At 42.3% G+C, this 22,082-nt stretch overlaps 2 protein-coding genes across 2 annotated transcripts; one reads left to right on the top strand and one right to left on the bottom strand.

The window, feature by feature from the left end:
- Nucleotides 1-46: 46 nt before the first annotated feature.
- si:dkeyp-69c1.9 (uncharacterized) lies at nucleotides 47-5,952 on the bottom strand. The gene is made up of 3 exons (XM_061804239.1): nucleotides 5,780-5,952; nucleotides 257-605; nucleotides 47-172 (listed from the first exon to the last, which is right to left on the bottom strand). Exons 1-3 carry the CDS (start codon nucleotides 5,928-5,930, stop codon nucleotides 52-54), a joined length of 621 nt encoding a protein of 206 aa, XP_061660223.1. The 5' UTR covers nucleotides 5,931-5,952; the 3' UTR covers nucleotides 47-51.
- arhgap42a (Rho GTPase activating protein 42a) lies at nucleotides 3,924-21,759 on the top strand. The gene is made up of 24 exons (XM_061804232.1): nucleotides 3,924-4,516; nucleotides 5,971-6,066; nucleotides 7,027-7,088; nucleotides 10,443-10,514; nucleotides 13,210-13,311; nucleotides 13,379-13,489; nucleotides 14,384-14,488; nucleotides 14,958-15,087; nucleotides 15,159-15,259; nucleotides 15,962-16,071; nucleotides 16,143-16,221; nucleotides 16,287-16,326; nucleotides 16,418-16,480; nucleotides 16,670-16,744; nucleotides 16,836-16,920; nucleotides 17,514-17,572; nucleotides 17,757-17,862; nucleotides 18,983-19,142; nucleotides 19,261-19,411; nucleotides 19,561-20,130; nucleotides 20,383-20,536; nucleotides 20,666-20,743; nucleotides 20,834-20,913; nucleotides 21,118-21,759. The coding sequence occupies exons 1-24, from the start codon at nucleotides 4,363-4,365 to the stop codon at nucleotides 21,204-21,206; spliced, it is 2,832 nt and encodes a 943-aa protein (XP_061660216.1). The 5' UTR covers nucleotides 3,924-4,362; the 3' UTR covers nucleotides 21,207-21,759.
- Nucleotides 21,760-22,082: the final 323 nt, after the last annotated feature.

Here is a 22,082-nt window from a genome sequence, read left to right as displayed (position 1 = left end):
ATGTGTTAGTATAGTTGGCACTGTAGTATAATATTTCAAGTATTTTTGTACCTAATGAAGTGTCCAATGAGTGTTTCTGGATGGACATTTGGTATTTGTGGACAGGGCGCGTCCCTTATCAGGGTTGGGCCAATTGGGGTAGGTCTCCCTGTGGACAGTCCCAAACTCGATCCTGCACCAATGAAAAAGTTTGGAGAGAGTTTCTGATTCACTGGCACGGTCAGGTTTTTCCAAACTTTCTGAGAACGGTCCTCACCTGAAAGCCGGGTTGATCCCAATGTTGTCCGGCTGTGGCAGGGCAGGGGTTCTCCTATGCCAGGAGGATGGAGGAGGGAAGTCCTTCTGGTACTGAGACAGCATCTCTGGATTTTGGTTTGAATCGCAGACATGTGGTTCCTTATCGTCCTCTAAATGCCTACTCTTTCCACTTCCTGTTTGTCTTGAGGTTGCCGGATGGGAATGGCGGGTCTCCCGCCACGATGTTTGGGCACCTGGAATGGAAATTGGACCTTTTCCGCTGTTTCGTGGCGAGACTTTCCTGAAGCAGAAGGCCTCTCGTGATGTAGTCTCCATCTTGACAGGGGTGTCCGGGTAGAGCAGAAACCCTGCAGGATTAGAAGGGGTTAAAGTAATTACCGTTGTTCACTTTGCCCAGAACCTTAAATTTTCTGGGCAATGTTTGGTTTGAGACACATTACCGATCACAGTTCTCTACCAATCAACATTAAACCATTAGAAACTGGTTTTCTTTGGTAGAACAAGAACCTTTTTGGCTTTGATGGGCATCAAGGGAGCTGCAGTTTCTACGACGGTCTTCAAGTATCCAACCAGTCACCTTCAATCTTGATGACATCAGACCGTTACTTTACCATATCTAAGAAGAAGTATTGATTTGGAATGATAGTGATGTGATAGACGATCTTTCAATACTTAATCATATCCGCGCCCACCAGATTGTTGTGATGTCCTTCCCCAGTCCCAGTCCTTATCCAACCTGCCGCTATTCTTCCACATCAGAACAATAACTTTTTTGTTTTTGAATGCTGAAACAATCAGTTTCCACTAACTCAGTTTTTGTCTTCAAACTTAAATGTTATCCCGCATCCACAAGATCTTTTGGTACTCTCTACCAGCTCCAGTTCAGATGATATACTTTTTCAGATAATTAAGTCTACTTTACTGGATCCGGTTCTCAGACAACCTTTTTCAGAGTTTCTCTGACTGATAAAGAAAAAGGATGTTCTTGATTTTGGACGGCATCCAGGTACTGTATGTCTAACTAACCAGTTTCCCAAGCAGTCATAATCCAGCCTAACTTGATGATTTCCACCTGATTATTAAAGTCTTCTATGCTGGTTCCAATTGCTAGACAATTGTTTTGGGAGTTTTCCCTCACTATTGTTCCACACCAGAAGAAGAAAATTCCTGGGTTAAATGACCTCAAACACAAAATGGTTCAGGTATGGTCGATCGTCCAGCTTCTCACTCTCGGTCACCTCCAAAGGCAAGCTGATCATATCAACGTGATTATTAAGATCTACTTTAGCAAGTCTACTTCTCAGCCAATCCTTGATCATGGTTGCTTGACAGAACAAGGACGTGATTAGTTCTGAATGACTTTTGATGAAAGATGGCTCAGGTAGACTGGACCAAACGGTTCCTAGCATAAATCCACCGATCTTCAGACTTGATGCCTGACACAAGATCTTTGTGGTATACTTTCCCGCTTTTATTTGTAAAACCTGTTACGTTAAACCACACAGATGTTATTGTTCTGTGGCCCAACAGGAGTCTTTTAGATGATAATCCATCAGAAAACCTGGTATTCCCTCACCTGCCATTGTGGGAAGCTCCCCCCTGTATGGTCGAGCCCGGAGAAAACAGTTGAGGCGATGCTTGCCGGGTTGCAGATTTTCAATGAAAATTTTATCCGATTGTTCCATAATGTATAAACAGAACTCCTTGTTGTTTCGTAGACTACTGACACGAGTTACCGTCTCAGTGGGCCACATTTGGGGTGTTAGATCTCTTTAAATCCTGTTTACTGCTGTTGTCAAGGCGTAGTACAGCAAGACAATACAAGAGCTTTGTCATTGCTATGACAGCTGTAAGCTAATGTAGGACAGTATAGTGTACTTGCGAGCCAGAAAACAATCTAACAGTTTCTTCAGAGCTTTTGGCCATTGCTGAGTCATGTTTCTTTGCCTCTCCAGAGATGGCATTTATCCAGACTCCTTTTGTTTTTTTTAACCACAAGACCTGTTCCTGCCTGTAGTATTTCTCAAGCAAAGATGTACTCAGTGTAAAAAATATATACTTTCTCGAGTACGCATGAAAAATGGCTGGTTTGACGCCTAACTACAGAATGCGTGTTGTACTTGACATCCACAATTACAGGCTACACGTTTGTGTTATGTGTGGGGTGTACTTTGACCCGTATTCCAGTGAGTACACTGACATGTGACATTTTGTTGACAGATAATACAATATCAGGACCACCACGTAACATGTTATCATTTTTACACTTGCAGCATTTCACGATGATACATTTACTAGGAATCAGATAGTATTGTAGTAAAAGTATAGGAATCTAACCGGACTTAGCCGTACTTGCTACTAGTTACTAAAGCTTTTACTAGTACTATGTTGTGATTTCCCAATTCAACTGATATTGTATCTTCTGCTACAACGTTTAGCACTAAACTAATATTACACAGACTAAAATTAATAATTTTACTCTCACCACAACTACTACATTCAGGCCTTCAAATAATGTTATAAGTACCGTATGTTCCGCACAATAAGGCACACCGCAATATAAGGCGCACCTTCAATGAATGGCCTATTTTAAGACTTTTTTCATATATAAGGTGCACCAGATTATAAGGCGCATAGAATAGACGCTACAGTAGATGCTGGGGTTACGTTATGCATCCATGAGATGCAGTGGCACTCAAGGCTCAATATTAATCCATATATAAGGCGCACCGGATTATAAAGCGCACCGTCGGCTTTTGAGAAAATTAAAGGCTTTTAGGTGCGCCTTATAGGACGGAAAATACGTTACTTTTTGGGTTTATTTTTACAAATATATTGTAAATTATAACTATCCATCCATTTTCTTAGCCACTTATCCTCACGAGGGTCACGGGCAGGAGGCGGGGTACAACCCGAACCGGTCGCCACGCAATCGCAGGGCACATGAAGACAGACAAATCGCACTCACAATCACACCTCAGGGCAATTTAGAGTGTCCAATTAACGTTGCATGTTTTTGGGGATGTGGGAGGAACTGGTACTTTCACCCCTACAACTAACATTACTACTACTTATCATTTTACTACTACAACTAATACCAATATTATACTTCTAATAGGTGGGGCGGAGGTTCAGCTGGAAAGCGTTGGCCTCACAGTGCTGAAGACCCGCCTGTGTGGAGTTTGTATGTTCTGCCCCGTGCCTGCGTGGGTTTTCTCGGGGCACTCGGGTTTCATCCCACATCCCAAAAACATGCAACATTAATTAGACACTAAATTGCCCCTAGCTGTGATTGTGAATGAGACTGTCGTCTGTCTCTGTGTGCCCTGCTTTTGGCTGGCGACCAGTTCAGGGTGTACCCCACCTCCTGCCTGTTGACAGCTGGGATAGGCTCCAGTACTGCCGTTACCCTCATGAGGATAAGCAGTGAAGAATAATCAAAATTACTCGGAATTTTATTAGTACAAGCAGTAGCTAGTGGTATTTTTGTGAGTAGTGGAGAAAGACTGAATAGTGGTAGTCGTTTCCATATAATCGTTAGGAGTGAGCAGTCGAAGTAGTTTCCATAACATAGTGAGAAGCGGTGGTGGTCTGTCTTTTGCTCAAATTTCAGTGGGCGCCAGCAGGAGTCTCTCGTCCCCATGGTAACCAGGCCTCCGCCAGGGGCTCCTTAGCTAGCGGCGTCACATTCTTTGCCAAGTGCTTCTTCTTTGATTGATTTTTCAGAAAAGCTGCGTCCTGCAGGCTCTCTCACGTAAACTGTTTTTACTGAAGAAGCCTGTTAAAAGTTCCCTCACCGGAGTTTGTCGTTGATTTCCATTTTTTTATTTTATTTTATTATTTTTTTTTTTTTTACTCCCCCCAAGGTCTGTCAACGCCGCTCGAATGTCCGGAAGTGGTGAGCGGAGCTAGCGAGAAGGGAGGAGGTAACGGGGGTGAAGCGGAGAAAGGCATGACAAAAAAAGGTCGAGCGGAGCAAAATTCTTAGCCGAACACTCCCCGCTATCCTCGGCGCCGTTTCGACCGGACCTACGGCGTCCTTTTCGGCGTAGTTTTTTTTTTTTTTTTTTTTTTTGTTATCGTGGCCGCGTGCGTTTAGCCAGGATGGGTCTGCCGACGCTGGAGTTCAGCGACTCGTTCGTGGACAGCCCCGAGTTCCGAGAGAGGCTCCAGTGCCATGAGATCGAGCTGGAGAGAACCAACAGGTTTATCAAAGACCTCATCAAGGATGGAAGTCTGCTCATATCGGCCCTCAGGAGTAAGCTTGATCCACAATATATTACAGTGAAAAAGATTACAGCCGTGCCCATTGTTTCCATGTCTTCTTTTATAGCCTGAGTCATTCAGTCTGATAGAACCTACTTATATTATCATTATTACTATTTTAAATTAGTACTATTAGCATCATGATGTCTTGTTGAATTGAACCAAAGTTTCTCAATCTGTGGAACGGGGCGGCCACTGCTGGTACCTAACTGCCATGGTCCGTGAATGGATTTTTACGCTTCTTCAAGTAGTAATACTCAAATAATACTTCAGCTTTGACCAATTAATGTTACTATGACTACTTCTCCTTTAAGTAATCAGTTAAAAATGTCACATTTAGTACTGCACTAATACTAAAGCAAAGCAAATTTATATGTATAGCGGATTTCATACACAAGGTAACTCAATGTGCTTTACATCATTAAAGGCATTTGAAAACAAAGAGATAAAATATTAAAAACGGCATGAAAACAATAAAAATGACAAACAAAATATTGAAAAAAAAGTCCATTAAAACTGCATACAGTGCAAAGTAATCTGATCAGAAAGTGGCTATATTCTAAAAAGCATGACAAAAAAGAAGAGTTTTCAACCGTGATTTAAAAACATTCACATTTGGGGCTGACGTCACCTCTTTTGGCAACTACTACTACTTCTTTTGCTATAGATACTTATATTTATACTTATATTTCTAGTGCTACAACTAATACCGCTTTTAATGTAACTTCTACTTTTAGCACTGCTTTGAAAACTTTTGCTTAGAACATGTATTGGTGACATAACTGATTTTACTTTGACTATAGCCCCAACTAGTAGTTTTAGTAGTATTATAGATGTTTTTTTTAAATAACTAGAACATATATACGACTATTTTACCTAGTTTACTTTTAGTAGTATTGTATAAGGTTTTTTTTATAACTATAATATATAAACTACTATTTTACTGCAAATACAGATTCTGCATTTAGAACTACAACTACTACTTTTTTTACCTTTGGTACAACAGTTATTATTACAGCTTTTAAAATAGCCACATCTGCTACATTTAATATTCAAATGTTCTTTCTGCTTTCACCATAGCTATTACTTTGAATTCAAATACTACAATGCTACTACTTCTACTGTTGACACTACACAACTGTACACAATTACAGCTTTTAGTACTAAAACTAATGCTGGCACAACAACAACAAACACCTTTGTTTTTAGTGTAGTAGATCGTTGGTCAAGTCCCGCACACTGTAAGTTATTTTACCTGAAAAAGAGGACAACTGCCCTGGGGCCTCAAATTCCAGCGGCCCTCCGTTCAGCAGTAGTAGTACTAGCAGAGCAGTGGTAATTTTACTACCGGTCACAATGTTGGGCACACGAGCACGCTGCAATGGTGTTGTCGCGTCCCGAGACATGTTGCTCGTATGGTGACCCTGATTGTTGTGCCGCCGTCAGGTCTTTCTCAAGCTGTGCAGCGCTTCTCTCAGTCGCTGCAGGAGTTCCAGTTCGAGTGCATCGGAGACGCGGAGACTGACGACGAGATCAACATCGGTGGGTCTGTCGTCATCGCGCGCATTCAGTTCGTCAGCTTTACTGATGCCACGTCTAGCCCACAGGCAGTGTGTCTACCTCCAAATGCGGGCTGGTATTGGATGCTATATTGAAAAAATTTTGCCAAGCTTGACACCTTAATGTGAAAACCTAACCAAATTTGAACCCCTAATCCGAGACTCTAACGCTGCTTGGAAACTCAAATTTAAATTTGTAACCCCTTCTTTAAACCCTGATTTAAAACCTTACCCCTATTTTGAGACCCTACCCCTTCGCCATATTTCGTGCTGGCCTGCAACCGGAAATGACACATTTTACCGAGCTGTCCTTTTGATTCCCGTTTGTAAAAACTAATTCTTTACTATTGTATGATCCTATAGGAGAAAATAATCATATAAATAATAAATACCCTACCAATTTTATACTCTAAAAATGTGTATAGTGGTACAGTGGCTTCAACTTAAAAAAAAGAAAACAAAAAAAAGCAGAACAATATATTTGAAGTACTGTTCAGTTGTATTTAACTTTTAAGTACAGCATGTATTTAATCTTTTACATTCTTGTTTTAATTACTTTTGGTCCCAATTTTTTTTTTACTTGATTTACATGCAAAACATTTGTATTGAATTCAAGTACCGTCATTTTATTTTTGTATATTGAAACAATAGTGTTTATGTTCAAAGTGTGCATAATGTTGCAGTGGCTTACAAGAATATTAAATCCACATTTCTTGGACTAAAACCTTTGGCTCGCTTTTGATGGACTTTTGGGCTTGCTGCACTATTTTGAATGTTCGTCTGTATGGATGTACTTGATGTGGTACTTGATATGCAAAAAAAAAATAAAAAAAAATAGAGAAACACTCTTAGAGCATTTAAAAGTCTGGCACTTTCAGATCCGAAACTAGCGTCGTTTCCCTGGCGACAGCCTGACTCTGACATGTATTTGCACTGCTTGCAGCTCAGTCTCTCAAGGAGTTCTCTCAGCTCCTGAGTACCATGGAGGAGGAGAGAAAGCGTCTGGTGAGTAAAAACTTCACCTCATGCGGACCTCCGCGCATTTTCTTCCACCTGTTGTGTCTGAAACCGGACTTCCTGTTTGAGTCCAGCGTGAAAGCTTTTGTCTGGAATCATGACTGTTCGCTTAAGTTCCCTCCACACACACACACGCACACTTCATCAACCTTTTTGTGTGTGTTTTACTGTGCTACCTTCTCTACAGTCTCCCTTTGTGTGTGTGTGTGTGTGTGTGTGTGTGTTGTGTGTGTGTGTGTGTGTGTGTGTGTGTGGCTTTTGTGCATGGTCTACTGGTCGAGGAACCATGTGGAACCCATTCCGACTATTCCCCAGTGAGAGCCGAGCCCCTCACTGCCTGGGAAAGTCCATAAAAGAGTCCTCTGTGTGTGCGTGTGTGTGTGTACGAACGCGTGTATGTGTGTGTATCCATGCAGACGTGTTTGTTGCACGCTGCACACGGCACCACTTTCCATTTTCCACAGCTGAGGTCGGCTCTGGGTAGCGCAGTGGAGTGTTTGGTGGTTAGCACATGTGCCTCACAGTTGTGGGATTCTGGGTTTGAATCCAGGCTCCTGCCTTTCCGTGTGGAGTTTGAACGTTCTCCCCAAACGGTATTCTTGTGTGGTTTTTTTTTGTGGTTAACCACATCATAAAACAATTAATGTTTTCAAATTCAGCAAAGGTTGTTTGTCTATATGTGCTCCCTGATTGGCCGGTTACCAGTCCAGGATGTAGATTGATATCAGCTGTACAGATGCCACCTTGACACACATGGGGATATAATACTGACTTGAAATCATAATTTGAAACGCGTTCCTTTTGCTTGACACCAGAAGCATAGTTTCAAACACTCACCCTGCCTGGACACCCTAATTCCATATCATTATCGTCATTAAAGACCATAATTTAAAACCATAACCCCAATTTGAAACCACGGCTCTCGTCTCAAACGCAAATATTGATGGCACTATTTCCCATATCAAAAAAAAAAACAAACTTGGCACTTGCCCCCCCCTCCTCCCTCATGCTGCCCTGTGATCGCCTACTTTGAACATGCTAATACCGCCATTGCTTTTAAGCCTTGTTTGAAACCCTAACTCCGACTGGAAACCTTAATTTGAAACCTCAAACCTGGAGTAAAACAGTAATTTGAAACGTTCCTTTGAAAATGGAGCCTTTGTTTGAAAAATACTTCAAATCCTAACTCGAATCCTTAACGCTGTCTTGAAGCCCCTCTTTGAAAGCATAACCCAAGCTTGAATCCATAATTGAAAAACCATACTCGCTGTAACCTTAACTCGGAGTGTAAACCCTTATTTGAAACTCCAACGCTCCCTTGCTTGAAACTGTGATATGAAACCCAAAGCCTGGTTTTGAAACCATAACTTGAAACGAGAGCACCAACTTCACACTCTAACCCTGCCTAAATGGATTACTTGAAAAACTCACCCTAACTTTACCAAAGCCTGAGACCCTAATTTTAAAACCCTAACATTTGAAACCCTCGCCCAAACTTTAAACCCCAACCACATCATGAGATTCTTTGAAAACATCATTGTCATTGCAAACCATCCTACTGACTTGAAACCTTAATTTGAAACTCCAAGCTTTGCTTGAAGCGATAACTTCAAACCTTAAGTGTGGTTTGAAACCCTAACCATGGCATTTAGAATACCGAGCCTTCATTTTAAACCATAATATTAAACCTTAAACCCGTAACCCGTGTTTGAAACCCAGATTTGTAAACCTTAACCTTAACCTTAACTTGAACACCACTAAGAAAGCAAAACCTTTTCTTAAAACCCCAATTTGAAGCCGTATCTCAACTTTTAACAGGTTGTTAGACCCTAATCCTACTTTGAAATCCCAAAGACCTCTTCAAACCCTAATTTTGACATCCGACCCATTCTTGAAACCTTAACTTGAAATTTGAATTTGAAGATTGCATTCTTTACACCAGCACTGTGTCGGAGCTGGCCTTAAAGCAGGACGGTAATCATAGTCTCATGGCATCTTGTTTCATGGTGTTGTAGCATAGCAGTGAAAGAGAAACAAAGTCTTGCTTTGACGCAGATGATCTCATGATGTGAACGTGAAATAGCGACTTGTGACCGGGGAGTCGTGCGGTCATAAACCCAAAGTCGAGTGTGGACAACAGCCGTCTTAGTACAAAGCGAATGCTCCTCGGGCATGATGCAGACTCTCTTTTTATGGCTTTTATGGCATCATTACCCATTTTTGGGTCAGTTAAGTGCAAAGTGTCATGCATGGATCAGAAAGCTTAAGACAAAACCAATTATTTTTAGTTGTAAACACACAATTCCATGTCAACCAATCAACAGGCATGTCTACTGAACCGATTAGCTACGTCAGCTACGTAAATAGCGTGACACCATTGGGGATGGTGCGGTTGTGACAGGAATTTGACTCAGTAGATAATATTCGGTCTTTGTGTTGCATTCTGAGAGTGACCGTATTCTGTCCACCAGTCAACAAGCTGCCCTGTGTGTAAAGTAATTTATAGTCATATATGTTCTTAACAGCTAACGAAAACCCACATTTTATACCATCTCAAACAAATATGTGCTACATCAGTGAATGTTTTTTTTTTTTTGGTGTGTGTTGAATGAGTCTGTATAATTTAAATATTTCACTTTAGGAATTGCAATGCCGAAATATGATGGAAGTTACCTTCTCCTATGGTATTCTCATCTGTTAAGATGGAGCAATAAACCTTACCAGTAAAATAATGTGCTATATTAGTAAGACTCATTAATAGTCTCTTATTAGCACCTTAATAAGTGGCTGCCATCTCGGTGTTCTCAAATGCCGGGCAGAAAAGACCGAATAGAATAGCTTGAAAAAGGACATTTTGGGGTTTTTCAACCCAGATTACATTGTAAACCTGATCGTCATCATCAAAGAATATGTAAATAATTTTTTTTCTAGATAACGATGAATGTTGACCTTTAATTTAAGATGGATGTGAAGGATGCTGAAAAAATGCTGAAAGGACTTTTGACATGTTTCCATTAGTTCTCTCTGCCAATTAACCCCAATGAGTGTATTTGTTGCATTTTGGTGATTGAGTTTAATGGGGCTAATTTTGGTCGTGTCTATGAAATGCAAATTTTGCTACAATCAATGGGGATACTATGACACTTCCATGATAACAAAGAAACTTCTGTCTAATTCTGACTGTGGCAAGTCTTCTGTTAGATTTTTTTTTCTTTAGCCTGCGAGCCGCCAGATACCCGGCCTGTTAGCGGGAATGAGGCGTGTCGGCGATGACCATGACATGTGACTTCATTGGCGTTACAACACGCTCGTCTAACTGCTGTTTTTTTATTCCTCCCATAGATCCAAAATGCTGACGACGTGCTAATCTCGCCGCTGGAGAGGTTTCGCAAGGAGCAGATTGGCGCAGTGAAGGTCCTTTTTTTTTTAACTTTAAAAACTCACTCACACGTCACCCCCTGAAAATTTTTGAAAAAGGGGAAAGAATGGCTATCCCTGAAGCCAGTTTCTCATACATGCATGAAATTTGACGCATAAAAAATCTCAAGAACGTGTGCTGGAAATTCAATAGTAAAACAGTCACTTTGTTTGAAGCAGCCATTTCAGGGTCATTTTAGGGGTCATAAACACACAGGAAGTCTGCCATTTTCATATGAAGCAATAATTTTTTTGCTGGCTTTGGGCAATTAATCCCAGGCCACATATTTTAACCAACTCCTAATGCTTAATTCACCTAAAAGAGCCCCGAACAGAAACAGTAGTCTAGACAGATTAGCGACGCATATCTGCCAAGGTTTTTGGGCTACATTGTCCATCGGGCGCAGATCATGGCGTCAAATGATGGACAACCTTTTTGAGAATTCGTCATGAATTATAGGACATGAGGGACTGTTCATTTAAAAAAAAAACTGCAGACACCAGTATCATTTACTTAAATGACACAAAATTAGACGGGCATATCTATCACAACAAGACACCCCAAAAAAGTTGCGGATTTTAAATGCCCGCCCCGCGGAACTTATAGCTTTACGTGCTTTTCTATCTTGGCTCCAAAGCTGGAAGATGAGAATTCACAGCTATGCACATCGCACACACGCTTTTAGGCTGCTGAAAGGCACTTTGTGGCAGCCAGGCAGCCTCTGAGCTTTTTTTTTACCAAGTTGTAGTCATACTCTCATTTCTGACTATCCAGTGTAATGGTAGAACGAGGCCAAGGTATTACGAATAAGGAAGTGACAGATGTGCTGAATGGCCACTGCGTGGAATAGCGCTTGGTAAATGTATAGTGGGGGAGAGGCGACTCATACTTTTCCCTGGTTACGTCAGAGCGAACCAGTTTTAGTCCAACCCATTCAGGGTTGAATGCTGTATCTCAACAATTCAGTTCTGAATTCAGTTTTTTGTACGTTTTCAGCACTTACATTCAAACTGATTTACTATACTAAAAATAAAACACAAAAATTCCTTTACTAGGTCTTTAATCAAAATTCAAATCTGATGAGTCTCAGTCCCAGTCTTGAGCGTATGGCTTTTTCAGATAAACCACAAATATATCAGGACGGAGGTCATGAGAACGGAAGTTGGGAGGCGCGTCACAGACTTGAAGCGAGGCGGCATAAACATGGCCGGTGTCTGGTTTCGCGGGTGTCCTCTAATTCACTTTATCTTTGCAGTCTTCATAGAAGTAGATGACTAGCAGCCACCGTACGTGACATCCCTTAGGGGCCTTGCTCATAATATAGAACAACAATCTATGAGTTTAAATAACCTGTGGCCAAAAACCACAAAATTGGACGATCACTGCTAATTAGAATGTATTGTAGCACCTCCACGAGTAGTCAAGGATAGACACAGCCACCGCACTTTCAATTATTTTTGTTGTTGTTTTTGTTGACCAAATAGTAACAAAATAAACGCATACATTCATACATTATCTGCTACAGGCACAGTTGACCCCCAGTCACTCATTCAACACGCAAATTGGCGAATGGTTAGCCAGGTAACAGCTAGGTGCTAACTGGCTCTCACAACATGCAACTCTACACTTTCATTTGCTGGCATCTGTCACTCACATGGCTAGGCCCCCGCCTTTTTTTATTTTTTTTTTACTCAAACTCAAAGATATTATACTGTGGAATGTGAAATACTTGCTATTTAGTGATGCAAAATACATTTTTTGCTTCACTTTTTGAAGGTTCTAAAAATATTTGATACCTGCAGCTCAACAAAGAACAACTTGTAGTGGGAGTTTGAAGAGAGTGCGACTGATGAATCAACCAAAACGAAACGTGTAATTACCTGTCTGACTGTTAAACAACTTTTTGCCAATCATTCCAAATCACTTTTTTTTGCCAAGATGAATAGAAACAGCCACTGAACATTTGAAAATCATTTGGATTTGTGACTGGTAAAGCTGCAACGTTCAGGCCGTTCCTCTTCAGTTACGTTGGCCACCTGGTGTTCGGTGCCATTTGATCATAAAATGATCGGGGTTCTTGCTTGGACGTTATTTATTGTCAGGATTGATAGAAATCTGGAAGGTAAAAGAGAATGAACTATATGCTGAGTTTAGCTTTCCTCCCACAATTACCTCAGCCATCTCGTGTTTAGGAAGTGCCATATCAAATATAAATAAGCCTCTTCCTCAGATGTCATTTGAAATCACTAGTTTGCTTGCCAGGGTGAATTGAAATAGTCATTCAACATTTCCCTTTCTGGAAGTAAAAAAGAGGTGACCATGAATTGTAGCAATCGTAGCTTTTTACCCATAATTACAGTACTTCAGCCATCTCACATTAGGTTCCATTTAAAAATAGTATGGTTCTTTCTAAGATCTAGAACAACAATACTGTAAATGGTGTGCTCTGAAGACGGGTGGCTAGGGCCTGGGAAAAAAAATCCAGTCTTGCGTGCTGCTTGTAGAATGTCGCACCACCATGCAAGTCGCAGCTGCACTCAACCTTCTCAGCCTCGTCATTTTTGATTAATTCTGTTTAAGAAGCGTGGCTAAATATCAACGCTTGTCGGGAACAGGAATGTAGAATGGACCATTTCATATTTTGCTTGCATTTTTTTTTTTTAAATCTTATCGTCCGTTTGTCTCACTTAGGAGGGCAAGAAGCAGTTTGACAAGGAGACGGAACGGTACTACTCTGTGTTGGAAAAACACCTTAGCCTGTCCTCCAAGAAGAAAGAATCGCAGCTCCATGAGGTAAAACACACAAACACAATTCCCAACAGATACACACAAATCTCTGATTGCATCTTTTCCGTCACAGGCTGACTCGCAAATGAGCAAAGATCGGCAGGTGTTTAATGACGCGTCGCTACAGTATGTCTTCAAGATCCAGGAGGTGCAGGAGAGGAAGAAGTTTGAGTTTGTGGAGCCGGTGAGGACATGCAAATACAACAAACTTTTCATTATGGCAGAAATGTCCTACGTTTTCATCTTTGTGAATCAATTCCATACTTCGGCTTTTGGGTCGATTTGAAATGCGGTTATTTTTGGTGCCGTACGGCGAAATGTTGACAATCTGGCCTGATGGATAAAAAAAGGAGACGAGAATGATGTGCTCCGCGGAACTCGTGAGGAAATGAGGAGAAGTCGGGGAAAGGTTTTTGGAGCCTTTTCTAGCACGAGCACCAACCCTTATCCACAGGATCATACATCATGTGAATGTTGCATTAATCATAGGCATGGGTCAACCAATACTCCGAAGGAAGGGAAGACATTTCCAAGGAACCCATTGAAGATCAAAGACGATGTTGAGGAAAGCCTTTTGGGACAATTCCGAGCGACACGCCAACTACCAATGGCAGAAACGCCAACTCCTCTCCAAAGGATCTGTTGTTTGTTTAAGATGACTGTGTGAATGTAGCATGAAAAGATTGTAAACTCAATGTCCCCTGGGGGACAATTATAAATTCTCTTAATCTTTTTCTCGTGAAATGACTTTTAAAGGGTCTTCTCTGTCATTACATCTCATTGCTTGTGAACATGAGTATCATTATGATCACAAGAGGAGGATCTCCCAAAAAAAAAAAAAACACCCGCCAAACACTCTGTTTTGGCTGGCGATAAACATGTTTTGGATGATCCATATCAGTGAAGGCCAATTCCTGTTTCGGCTGTCCGCTTCCTGTGGAGGTTTCTTCAGTTTGCAAGGGAGCGAAAGTCGTTGTGAACCTAAACATGAACAGTGACCCAAACAAGCAGCCTACGGGGCTTTTTTTTTTTCATACTATTGTGACGACAAATCTGTGTTTGTTGTTGTGCTCTTCAGCTGCTGGCCTTCCTGCAAGGCTTGCTGACATTCTACCACGAAGGCTACGAGCTGGCGAGTGAGTTTGAACCCTACAAACAGCAGCTGCAGTTCAATCTGCAGAATGTAAGTTTAAACACACGTCTCTTCATCAGAAAATATAACAGTGTACCCTCAATTTACCAAGCTCTGTTGCAAATTGCAGAAATGCATGAATAATGGAGCCCCTGCCCCCAAAAATGTTGATAAGATTCTTAAAATATGATCTTGTATATTTTTGTCTTGATGAAAAATGTTGAAAAAAAAAATCAACAGAATGTCGCCACTGCAAGGGTTTAAACAGGATGTGGCCACTGTCATCAGCATTTTGGAAATCAGATATCGAGAGACTGGAAGAATCACAGAGACCCATAGAAGTGAACTTCCTTGGAAATGTATTGGTCAATTCATGGATTCAACACTTGTAAATTTCACCCTTCATGACTTCGTTAGAGACCCGAAAAGTCATAGAAAAAAACTACTGAAACATTGAAGAGTGCGTATGTGTTCAAAAGTTCCTTAAGGCGCTTCAGTCGTTGTTTTTGTGGCTTTTTAGGCCAGGAATAACTTTGAAAGCACGCGAGCTGAAGTAGAGCGGCTGATGAAGAGGATTCGCTCGGCCGAGGAGGACTTCAAAGCCCCTGGCTGCTTCACCATGGAGGGCTACCTTTACATTCAGGAGAAACGTGAGCCAAACCAGACAGTGAGCACCTCCTTGCAGGCAAAATGGCGTTCTGGATGTGGTGTGTCCTTTCAGGTCCGCTGGGCAGCGTGTGGACTAGATACTACTGTACGTACGAGAAGAGCTCCAAGATGTTCACCATGAGCAACACCGAAGCCCGACCGGCTAGCAGACAGGTGGACTGCCGTCCATTTTTATGACGGGATTTGTTAGCTTTTAGGGTGTACTCATATGAGTATGATATGAGTTTATTTCTGATTTGCAACCTGGTACTTGATCATAAACAACTGGGAAAAGGGTAATTGTATTAAATACATCATTATACAGTAATACCTTGAGAAGTGTGACCAAACTTCCGAGTTTTTCGAAATGCGAGCTGTCGTTTCGGGCATTTTTTATGCTTTGACTGGTGACCTCTCTAACCCCAAAAATACCAATTATAAGATGATATAACAATGCTCAAACGTGTATACTCTTTATCCTTTGCGAAAAACACTACTATCATAGCAGCCTACTGAGCAATTATGACCGTCTCGTTCATGTATATTCAAATTGTCCGTTTTGTGCTACGCCCAGGTGGCCAAGGGGCAACCACCAGAAGGAGCAGAAGAATGTTCATTGAATTGAAGCCAAAAAAATTGGGCAAAATCTCTTTGATCCTTGTAAAGGAATGTCATTACTGTAGAATATTATAGAGTTGTATTTTTCTTTTCCAAGTTGCATATTTTTTGGTGTTTTCCGTGGTCTGTGGCGGGGACTGTAACCGATTAATGGTATTTCCATTCATACCAATGCATCTGCATGGTGCAAGTTGCTTACGAATGACTGACAAGCAACGATCGGATGACGCTAACTGGGCGACACATTTACATTTGTAGAACGGCGTGCTGAACGGGACGCCGGACATGTTCAGACTTCGTTCCTGTGTGCGGAGAAAGACTGACTCCATAGACAAGCGCTTCTGCTTTGACATTGAAGTGGCGGAGAGGTAACAGAACCGTGCTAGTCGACTGTGTATTGCGGCGGTGTATTGCCAACTCTCCATTTCCCTTTTTGCAGACACGGCGTCATCACCTTGCAAGCGCTCTCAGAGGCCAACAGGCGATTGTGGATGGAGGCCATGGATGGGAAAGAACCTGTACGAATCGTAGTTTTTCTTTGATCTGACTTTGATTTTGTCTTGACATGTTTGTGGCTCCTCAGATCTACACTTTGCCATCGCTTCTCAGCAAGAAGGAAGAGAGTAAGAATCCAAAATTCTCAATTCAAAGGCGCACATCTTTTTTTTATCAAATCGAAAGCGCTTTTTTTAAATGTGCGTGATTTTATTACAGCGTTCCTCAACGAGACAGGGTTCAGCTTTGTGAGGAACTGCATTGACCTGGTGGAAACGAGAGGTATCGAATGCCGAGAAAGATTTCACAGATTTAAAAAGAAAAAAGATATGCCTAACATGCACAGTCACACTCGGCTATTCACAACCAACACTGTGCACAATAGAAATCAACAGGATGACTGGAAATAAAACAGACGTACATTACACATTAAATTAGAAAGTGCTAAATCCTATTTAAATGTCTGCACAGGACTTAACACTTTGGGCCTTTACCGGACTGGGGGAGTTAACTCGAAGGTTCAGCGGCTGATGACGAGCGTGTTTGGTAAGAAAGGGGAACAGTCGAACATAATTTCCCACTCTCATGATGATGATGATGATGCATTATGTATCATCATGAAATGTTTCTCCTGCAGCTTCCACTTCCGCTTCAGACGTGCGGCTTGACGCAGACGCTTGGGACAACAAGACCATCACCAGTGGACTGAAGAATTATTTTAGGTAACATGCCACTTGCAGTGGCTGTTTGCGTAGCACAATTAAATAAAAGTCTTATGCGCTTCTAATGTACAACTATATTAACATAATATTTAATGTTCTTTGTATTTACGTCATGTTTAATATCTATACAGTCCTACTATACCACATTTATATATCTAATTTTCTGTGGCGGAACGGTTTCTCAGCTGGAAAGCGTTGGCCTCACAGTTCTGAGGACCCGTGTTCGATCCCAGCCCCGCCTGTGTGGAGTTTGGATGTTCTCCCCGTGCCTGCGTGGCTTTTCTCCGGGCACTCCGCTTTCATCCCACATCCCGAAAACATGCAACATTAATTGGGGATTCTAAATTGCCCCTAGGTGTGATTGTGAGTGCGGCTGTTTGTCTCGATGTGCCTTGCAATTTGCTGACAACCAGTTCAGGGTCACATCCTGCGCCTTGACAGCTGGGATAGGCTCCAGCACTCCCTGCGACCATTGTGACGATAAGCGGCTAAGAAAATGGAAGGATGGATCATTTTCTCTGCACCATATTTACAGTATATGAAATGTTTATACACCAGTCCTGTGAATAATGGATTATGACGTGTACACACAGGTGTTTGGCAGAACCTGTACTGACCTACAGACTGCACAAGGAATTCATCAAAGCTGCGAGTAAGATGGCCTTGAAACACATATATATATATATATATATATATATAGAGAGAGAGAGAGAGAGAGAGAGAGAGAGAGAGAGAGAGAGAGAGAGAGAGAGAGAGAGAGAGAGAGAGAGAGAGAGAGACAGAGAGAGAGAGAGAGAGAGACGCATGCATGCGCATACACACTCTGCTTTTCACAGAGTACGATGACCAGAAGCATCGTGTGAGGGCGATCCACGCGCTGGTCCACAAGCTACCAGAGAAAAACCGAACCATGCTGGACCTCCTGACAAATCACCTCCTCGAGTTTGTACTGCACACAGCAGCATACACACAAGCGTCCACCAATACTCGACAAAGATACAGTACAACTTCCATTGGAATTGATGCACATGTAATAATTCATGCACCACAGCAGGATTAACACAGCAGGATCACAACTTGCTACAGTCTATAAGAATAATGTGAAGTGTAAAACAAAAATAAAATAGGGGTCAGCGGTTTTTGATAATGTATTTTAGTATTTTGTTACAGACATTATTGTATCTTTTGTAAAATCTGACTTTCTTATACCGTCCTGGAATGTATCGGGGGGATGGTCCTAGCTGTAAAAAGTAAGCAGACACAAATAGATCCTGCAAGTGGGTTAAGACGCAAGGTTATTAATCGACTGTAGCTTGCCACCATGTCTTTGAGAAAGCAAATGCCACACTGTATTGCGAGAGCCTCTGGTGGTGAGAATTTATACCTCGTCAAAGAGCGTTCATTAAGCCTAGTCAGTGAGCCGTTGGTTTTGAAAACACATCACTGGCAATTATTCGACTACAGACTGTAAGCATACTTGCACGGTGGCAAAGTTGACATGATTAGTTCACTCGTTGATTCAGCTCCTACTAGATCCTTAATTTAAAGGTCAAGTGTCATCCCTATCAACAATGTAAGATAGATATTGAAATGAAAAATCCATTTTTCACGACGAACCAGGTGAATCCATCCTCCCGATTGTTCGAGCAATATCCAGCAATGCAACGCTCCGGGATTTTGGCTAACATGAAGGAACAATGAGCTATCTTCCTCGCAGGTAAAACTAATAGAAACAAATGAGTCCGTTTGAGCGCGCTACTGCTTCCAATGTCACTTCCTGCTTCTTGTCGAAAACAAATCCCTCGAGAGGATTTTCATGACGGGAGTTACAAAAATCATTATACGTCAAAATCATATTTTTGTGGTGAAAAAAAACAGATGGGTCCATACCAGCTGCCGTTTTTTCATTAATAACATACTAAAAATAATCCATTTCCTGACACTTAACCTTTAAGAAGCACAGCGTCAATGTTTAGAATCATTTTAAGAATTTTTGTTCATGAATGAGTGGTTTATCAAAGTGCTTGTTGGAAGTCATTAGCATTTTTTTTTTTGTATGCAGGGTGTCATCCCACTGCACGCAGAACCTGATGACGGTGTCTAACCTGGGAATGATCTTCGGTCCTACACTGATGAGGTCGCAGGAGGAGACAGTGGCCGCCATGATGAACATCAAGTTCCAGAATATCGTCGTGGAGATCATCATTGAGAACCACGACAAAGTACGCGAGCACAGTTCCGTGAACACAAAAACACACACGATCGATCATATATATATATATATATATATATATATATTTATTTATATATATATTTTTTTTTTTATTGTTTGGCTGTCAGATATTCGGAGAGGCTCCCGACCTTTCCCTGCCGTTACCTCCGGCGCCATCCTCTCGGGCGACCCCTCGGCGCAACAAGGCCATCTGTCTGTCGTCGGGGAAGAGAAAGGCCCGCCTCTACCCACCCACTCTCTGCCTGGCGGACAACGACAGTGAGTGCTCAGCTGAGGTTACAGAGAGATACTACGATGTTTTTTTTTAACTTTGTGTCTATTTGAAGGAGGCATTTATTTGTCCTAAGTGGATGATTATGATTTAAGAAAATAGGATGTTGGTGTAAATATTTGTTTTCATGCCTTAGGCGACTCCTTCAGCAGCAGCAGTCCGGGCACTACCCCAATGGGCAGCCAGGAGTCACTGTCCTCACACTCCTCGGACAAAAACGGCGCGTCTCAGACGTCTCCTGCGTCCTCGCCTCCCGCCCAGCTCAGCTCCTCAGCTGAAGTCCAACCGCCTCTTTCCTGTCCCTCCAACGGAGACGATAGAAAATGGGCGACGGACAAGGAGACGTCGTCCGTGGCATTGTCCGTGTCGTCATCGGTGCCGTCTCTTCACTCCACGGCCGAGCGAACGGATTCCACGGTTTCCCTGTCCTCCGTCAAAGGGTCCAGATCCCTTTCCTCCTCATCCACCGTGCAGCTCTCCTCCTCGGGATCCCCGGCCGGGGAGGCCCGATCGGTTCCCAGAGCGTCGTCCGTCTCGTCGCTGAGAAGCGCCCAAGACAAAACTAAGGAGTCTCCGCCGTCCCCTCCTCAGCAGCACCGGACAGCGGCGTACAGGACGGCCTCCTCGTCCTCATCCTCTTCCTCGTCCTTGTTCCCGTACCCGCTGTCCACCTCGTCCTCACTCACATCCCTGCATATTTCAGAAGGTATAAAAACATCACAAGCTTACTCTGGAAATGGGTGGGAAAAGATAGACAGGGAGGTAAAATTGAAAGATTGGTAGACAAGTTGGGTAGATGGCAATTGGTTTGGTAGGTGGATGGTTAAATTGAGACTTTGGTAGGTAGTTGGGAAGGGAGGCATTGAGGTAAGTAAGTGCATGGCAAACATAGTTAGCTATGCAAGTTGGTTGATAAGATGTCGTTAATTCATATGTCTTGGATTGCGTGCCGTTCCAGAATACAGAAGCTGCCACGGCTCCGTGCAGAGTTTAGCGTCGTTGGATCCGCGAGAGGCCAAGCGAACAAGGAAGAACTCACACCTACGGCGAGCCACCGATGTCCTGACCGCACATTCCCCGTCCTCTAACGGCTACCAAAGGCCTGGATCAGTGTAGGTATCATACGGGTGGACTCACGCTCGGAAAGGTGGTGTAATAGTGGTCGGGAGAAGTGGATCCGCCCAAATCGGTGTGACTATGGCAAGTCGGCTCACCGTTTAAAATATTTGCGTTTCTTCCAGGTTGTCCACCCGAGCACAAAAACAGCAACGTGAAAGCTCCGTGTTCTCCTCGGCTTTGGACATTTGTGCTTCTGGAAGGTTTGTGGATTCTTGAATTCAAGTTATCGCTTTTTAAGATGGCAAAAAAAAAAACCCGATCTGCTTATAACTTTTTTACTGGTTTCACAGGGACGCGAAAGCTCTGTACTCCTGCGAGGCCGAGCACAGCCACGAGCTAAGCTTTCCACAGGGGGCGCTCTTTTCAAATGGTAAGGAAAACGACAGACTGTTTTGGTTGTTTACTGTAGTGAATCCCATACCGCTTTCTTTATTATTTATAAGTATTATTCACTAACCTTTCGTCTTATTTGTATGAAACAGGTATATGGATCTTAATCACATTTGTTGATATGGTACCGTATTTTATTTGCTGCTGTTTAATTTTTTTGGGGGGTGGGTGGGGGTCTTGGCAGTTCATCCGTCAGTGGAACCGGGCTGGCTCCAGGCGACCTACCAGGGGAGGACGGGCCTCATACCCGAGAACTACATTGCATACACCTGACCGACTGTGATTATTCTTTCCCGTACTCCTGAACGTCTGTGATGTCATCACTCCGCTGCCTGACTTGAAGACATCCATGATACATATTTGGTTTTATTTTTAAACACGTAGCTGAAATCACTGAACAGTGCGTCTCGACTGATTCTTATCAATTTACTGATTTTTTTTTTTACAATTAATTGTAATAATTTATGTGTTTCTATTGGTCTGCAACACTGTCAGTATTCACACATGTGGGATATGTGGAAGTGAACTGTTGTGTTGTCTTCCTACTGCTGCCAGACATTTCTTCAAGTCCTAATAAAGGACTTGGATGTTCTTTACGAAGACTGTGGGGGGTTTTTTTGTCTTTATTTCACTTGCGCATGGTGACACTGATCAAGCTTGCCTTTGTCTTTTTTACTTAGTTGACTATTTCTACGTCTCCTGTGATGGACAACCCGGCCCACAGTTGCTTTATTGAGCTGAAACTCCTGTTTGAGTAACAAGTGACTTTTTAGTGTAGAATTAGCACAAAGGACATTACAATGACCCTTACCTCCCATCAAAAATAAAAATAATCTAAATAAACCACTCGAAAATTTACTCTGATAAAAAAAACTGAGCTGGCATCTAAATGATGCAACTTCCTGTGCATTCTGTAATATTCCACAATTTTTAGAGTGTAAGGGACATGACTAAAGTGTGAATTTATACCAAAAAAAAAAAAAAGATTCAGGCATCTACAAAGGAAATAAACCTGAAGTATAGTTGGTATAATTATGGAAAAGTATAACTGATGGGGGCTGCACGATGGATCAGCTGGAAAGCTTTGACCTCACAGCCGTGCCTGCGTGGGTTTCCTCCGGGCACTCCGGTTTTCTCCCAGATCCCAAA

This window comes from Syngnathoides biaculeatus, chromosome 18 (assembly GCF_019802595.1).
Source record: "Syngnathoides biaculeatus isolate LvHL_M chromosome 18, ASM1980259v1, whole genome shotgun sequence".
Lineage (NCBI taxonomy): Eukaryota > Metazoa > Chordata > Actinopteri > Syngnathiformes > Syngnathidae > Syngnathoides > Syngnathoides biaculeatus.
The sequence above is the reverse complement of the archived record's forward strand: the minus strand, read 5'-3'. Positions and strand labels throughout refer to the sequence as shown.

Excerpts from the sequence above, each read along its gene's own strand:
- arhgap42a (XM_061804232.1), top strand. The coding sequence starts at position 4,363 with ATGGGTCTGCCGACGCTGGAGTTCAGCGACTCGTTCGTGGACAGCCCC. Across the intron at positions 16,481-16,669 it reads TGACCTGGTGGAAACGAGAG|GACTTAACACTTTGGGCCTT; the intron begins GTATCGAATGCC and ends ATGTCTGCACAG. Across the intron at positions 17,863-18,982 it reads CTGACAAATCACCTCCTCGA|GGTGTCATCCCACTGCACGC; the intron begins GTTTGTACTGCA and ends TTTTGTATGCAG.
- si:dkeyp-69c1.9 (XM_061804239.1), bottom strand. The coding sequence starts at position 5,930 with ATGTCTCGGGACGCGACAACACCATTGCAGCGTGCTCGTGTGCCCAAC. Across the intron at positions 606-5,779 it reads GCAGTTGTCCTCTTTTTCAG|GGTTTCTGCTCTACCCGGAC; the intron begins GTAAAATAACTT and ends CTAATCCTGCAG. Across the intron at positions 173-256 it reads GGGATCAACCCGGCTTTCAG|GATCGAGTTTGGGACTGTCC; the intron begins GTGAGGACCGTT and ends TCATTGGTGCAG.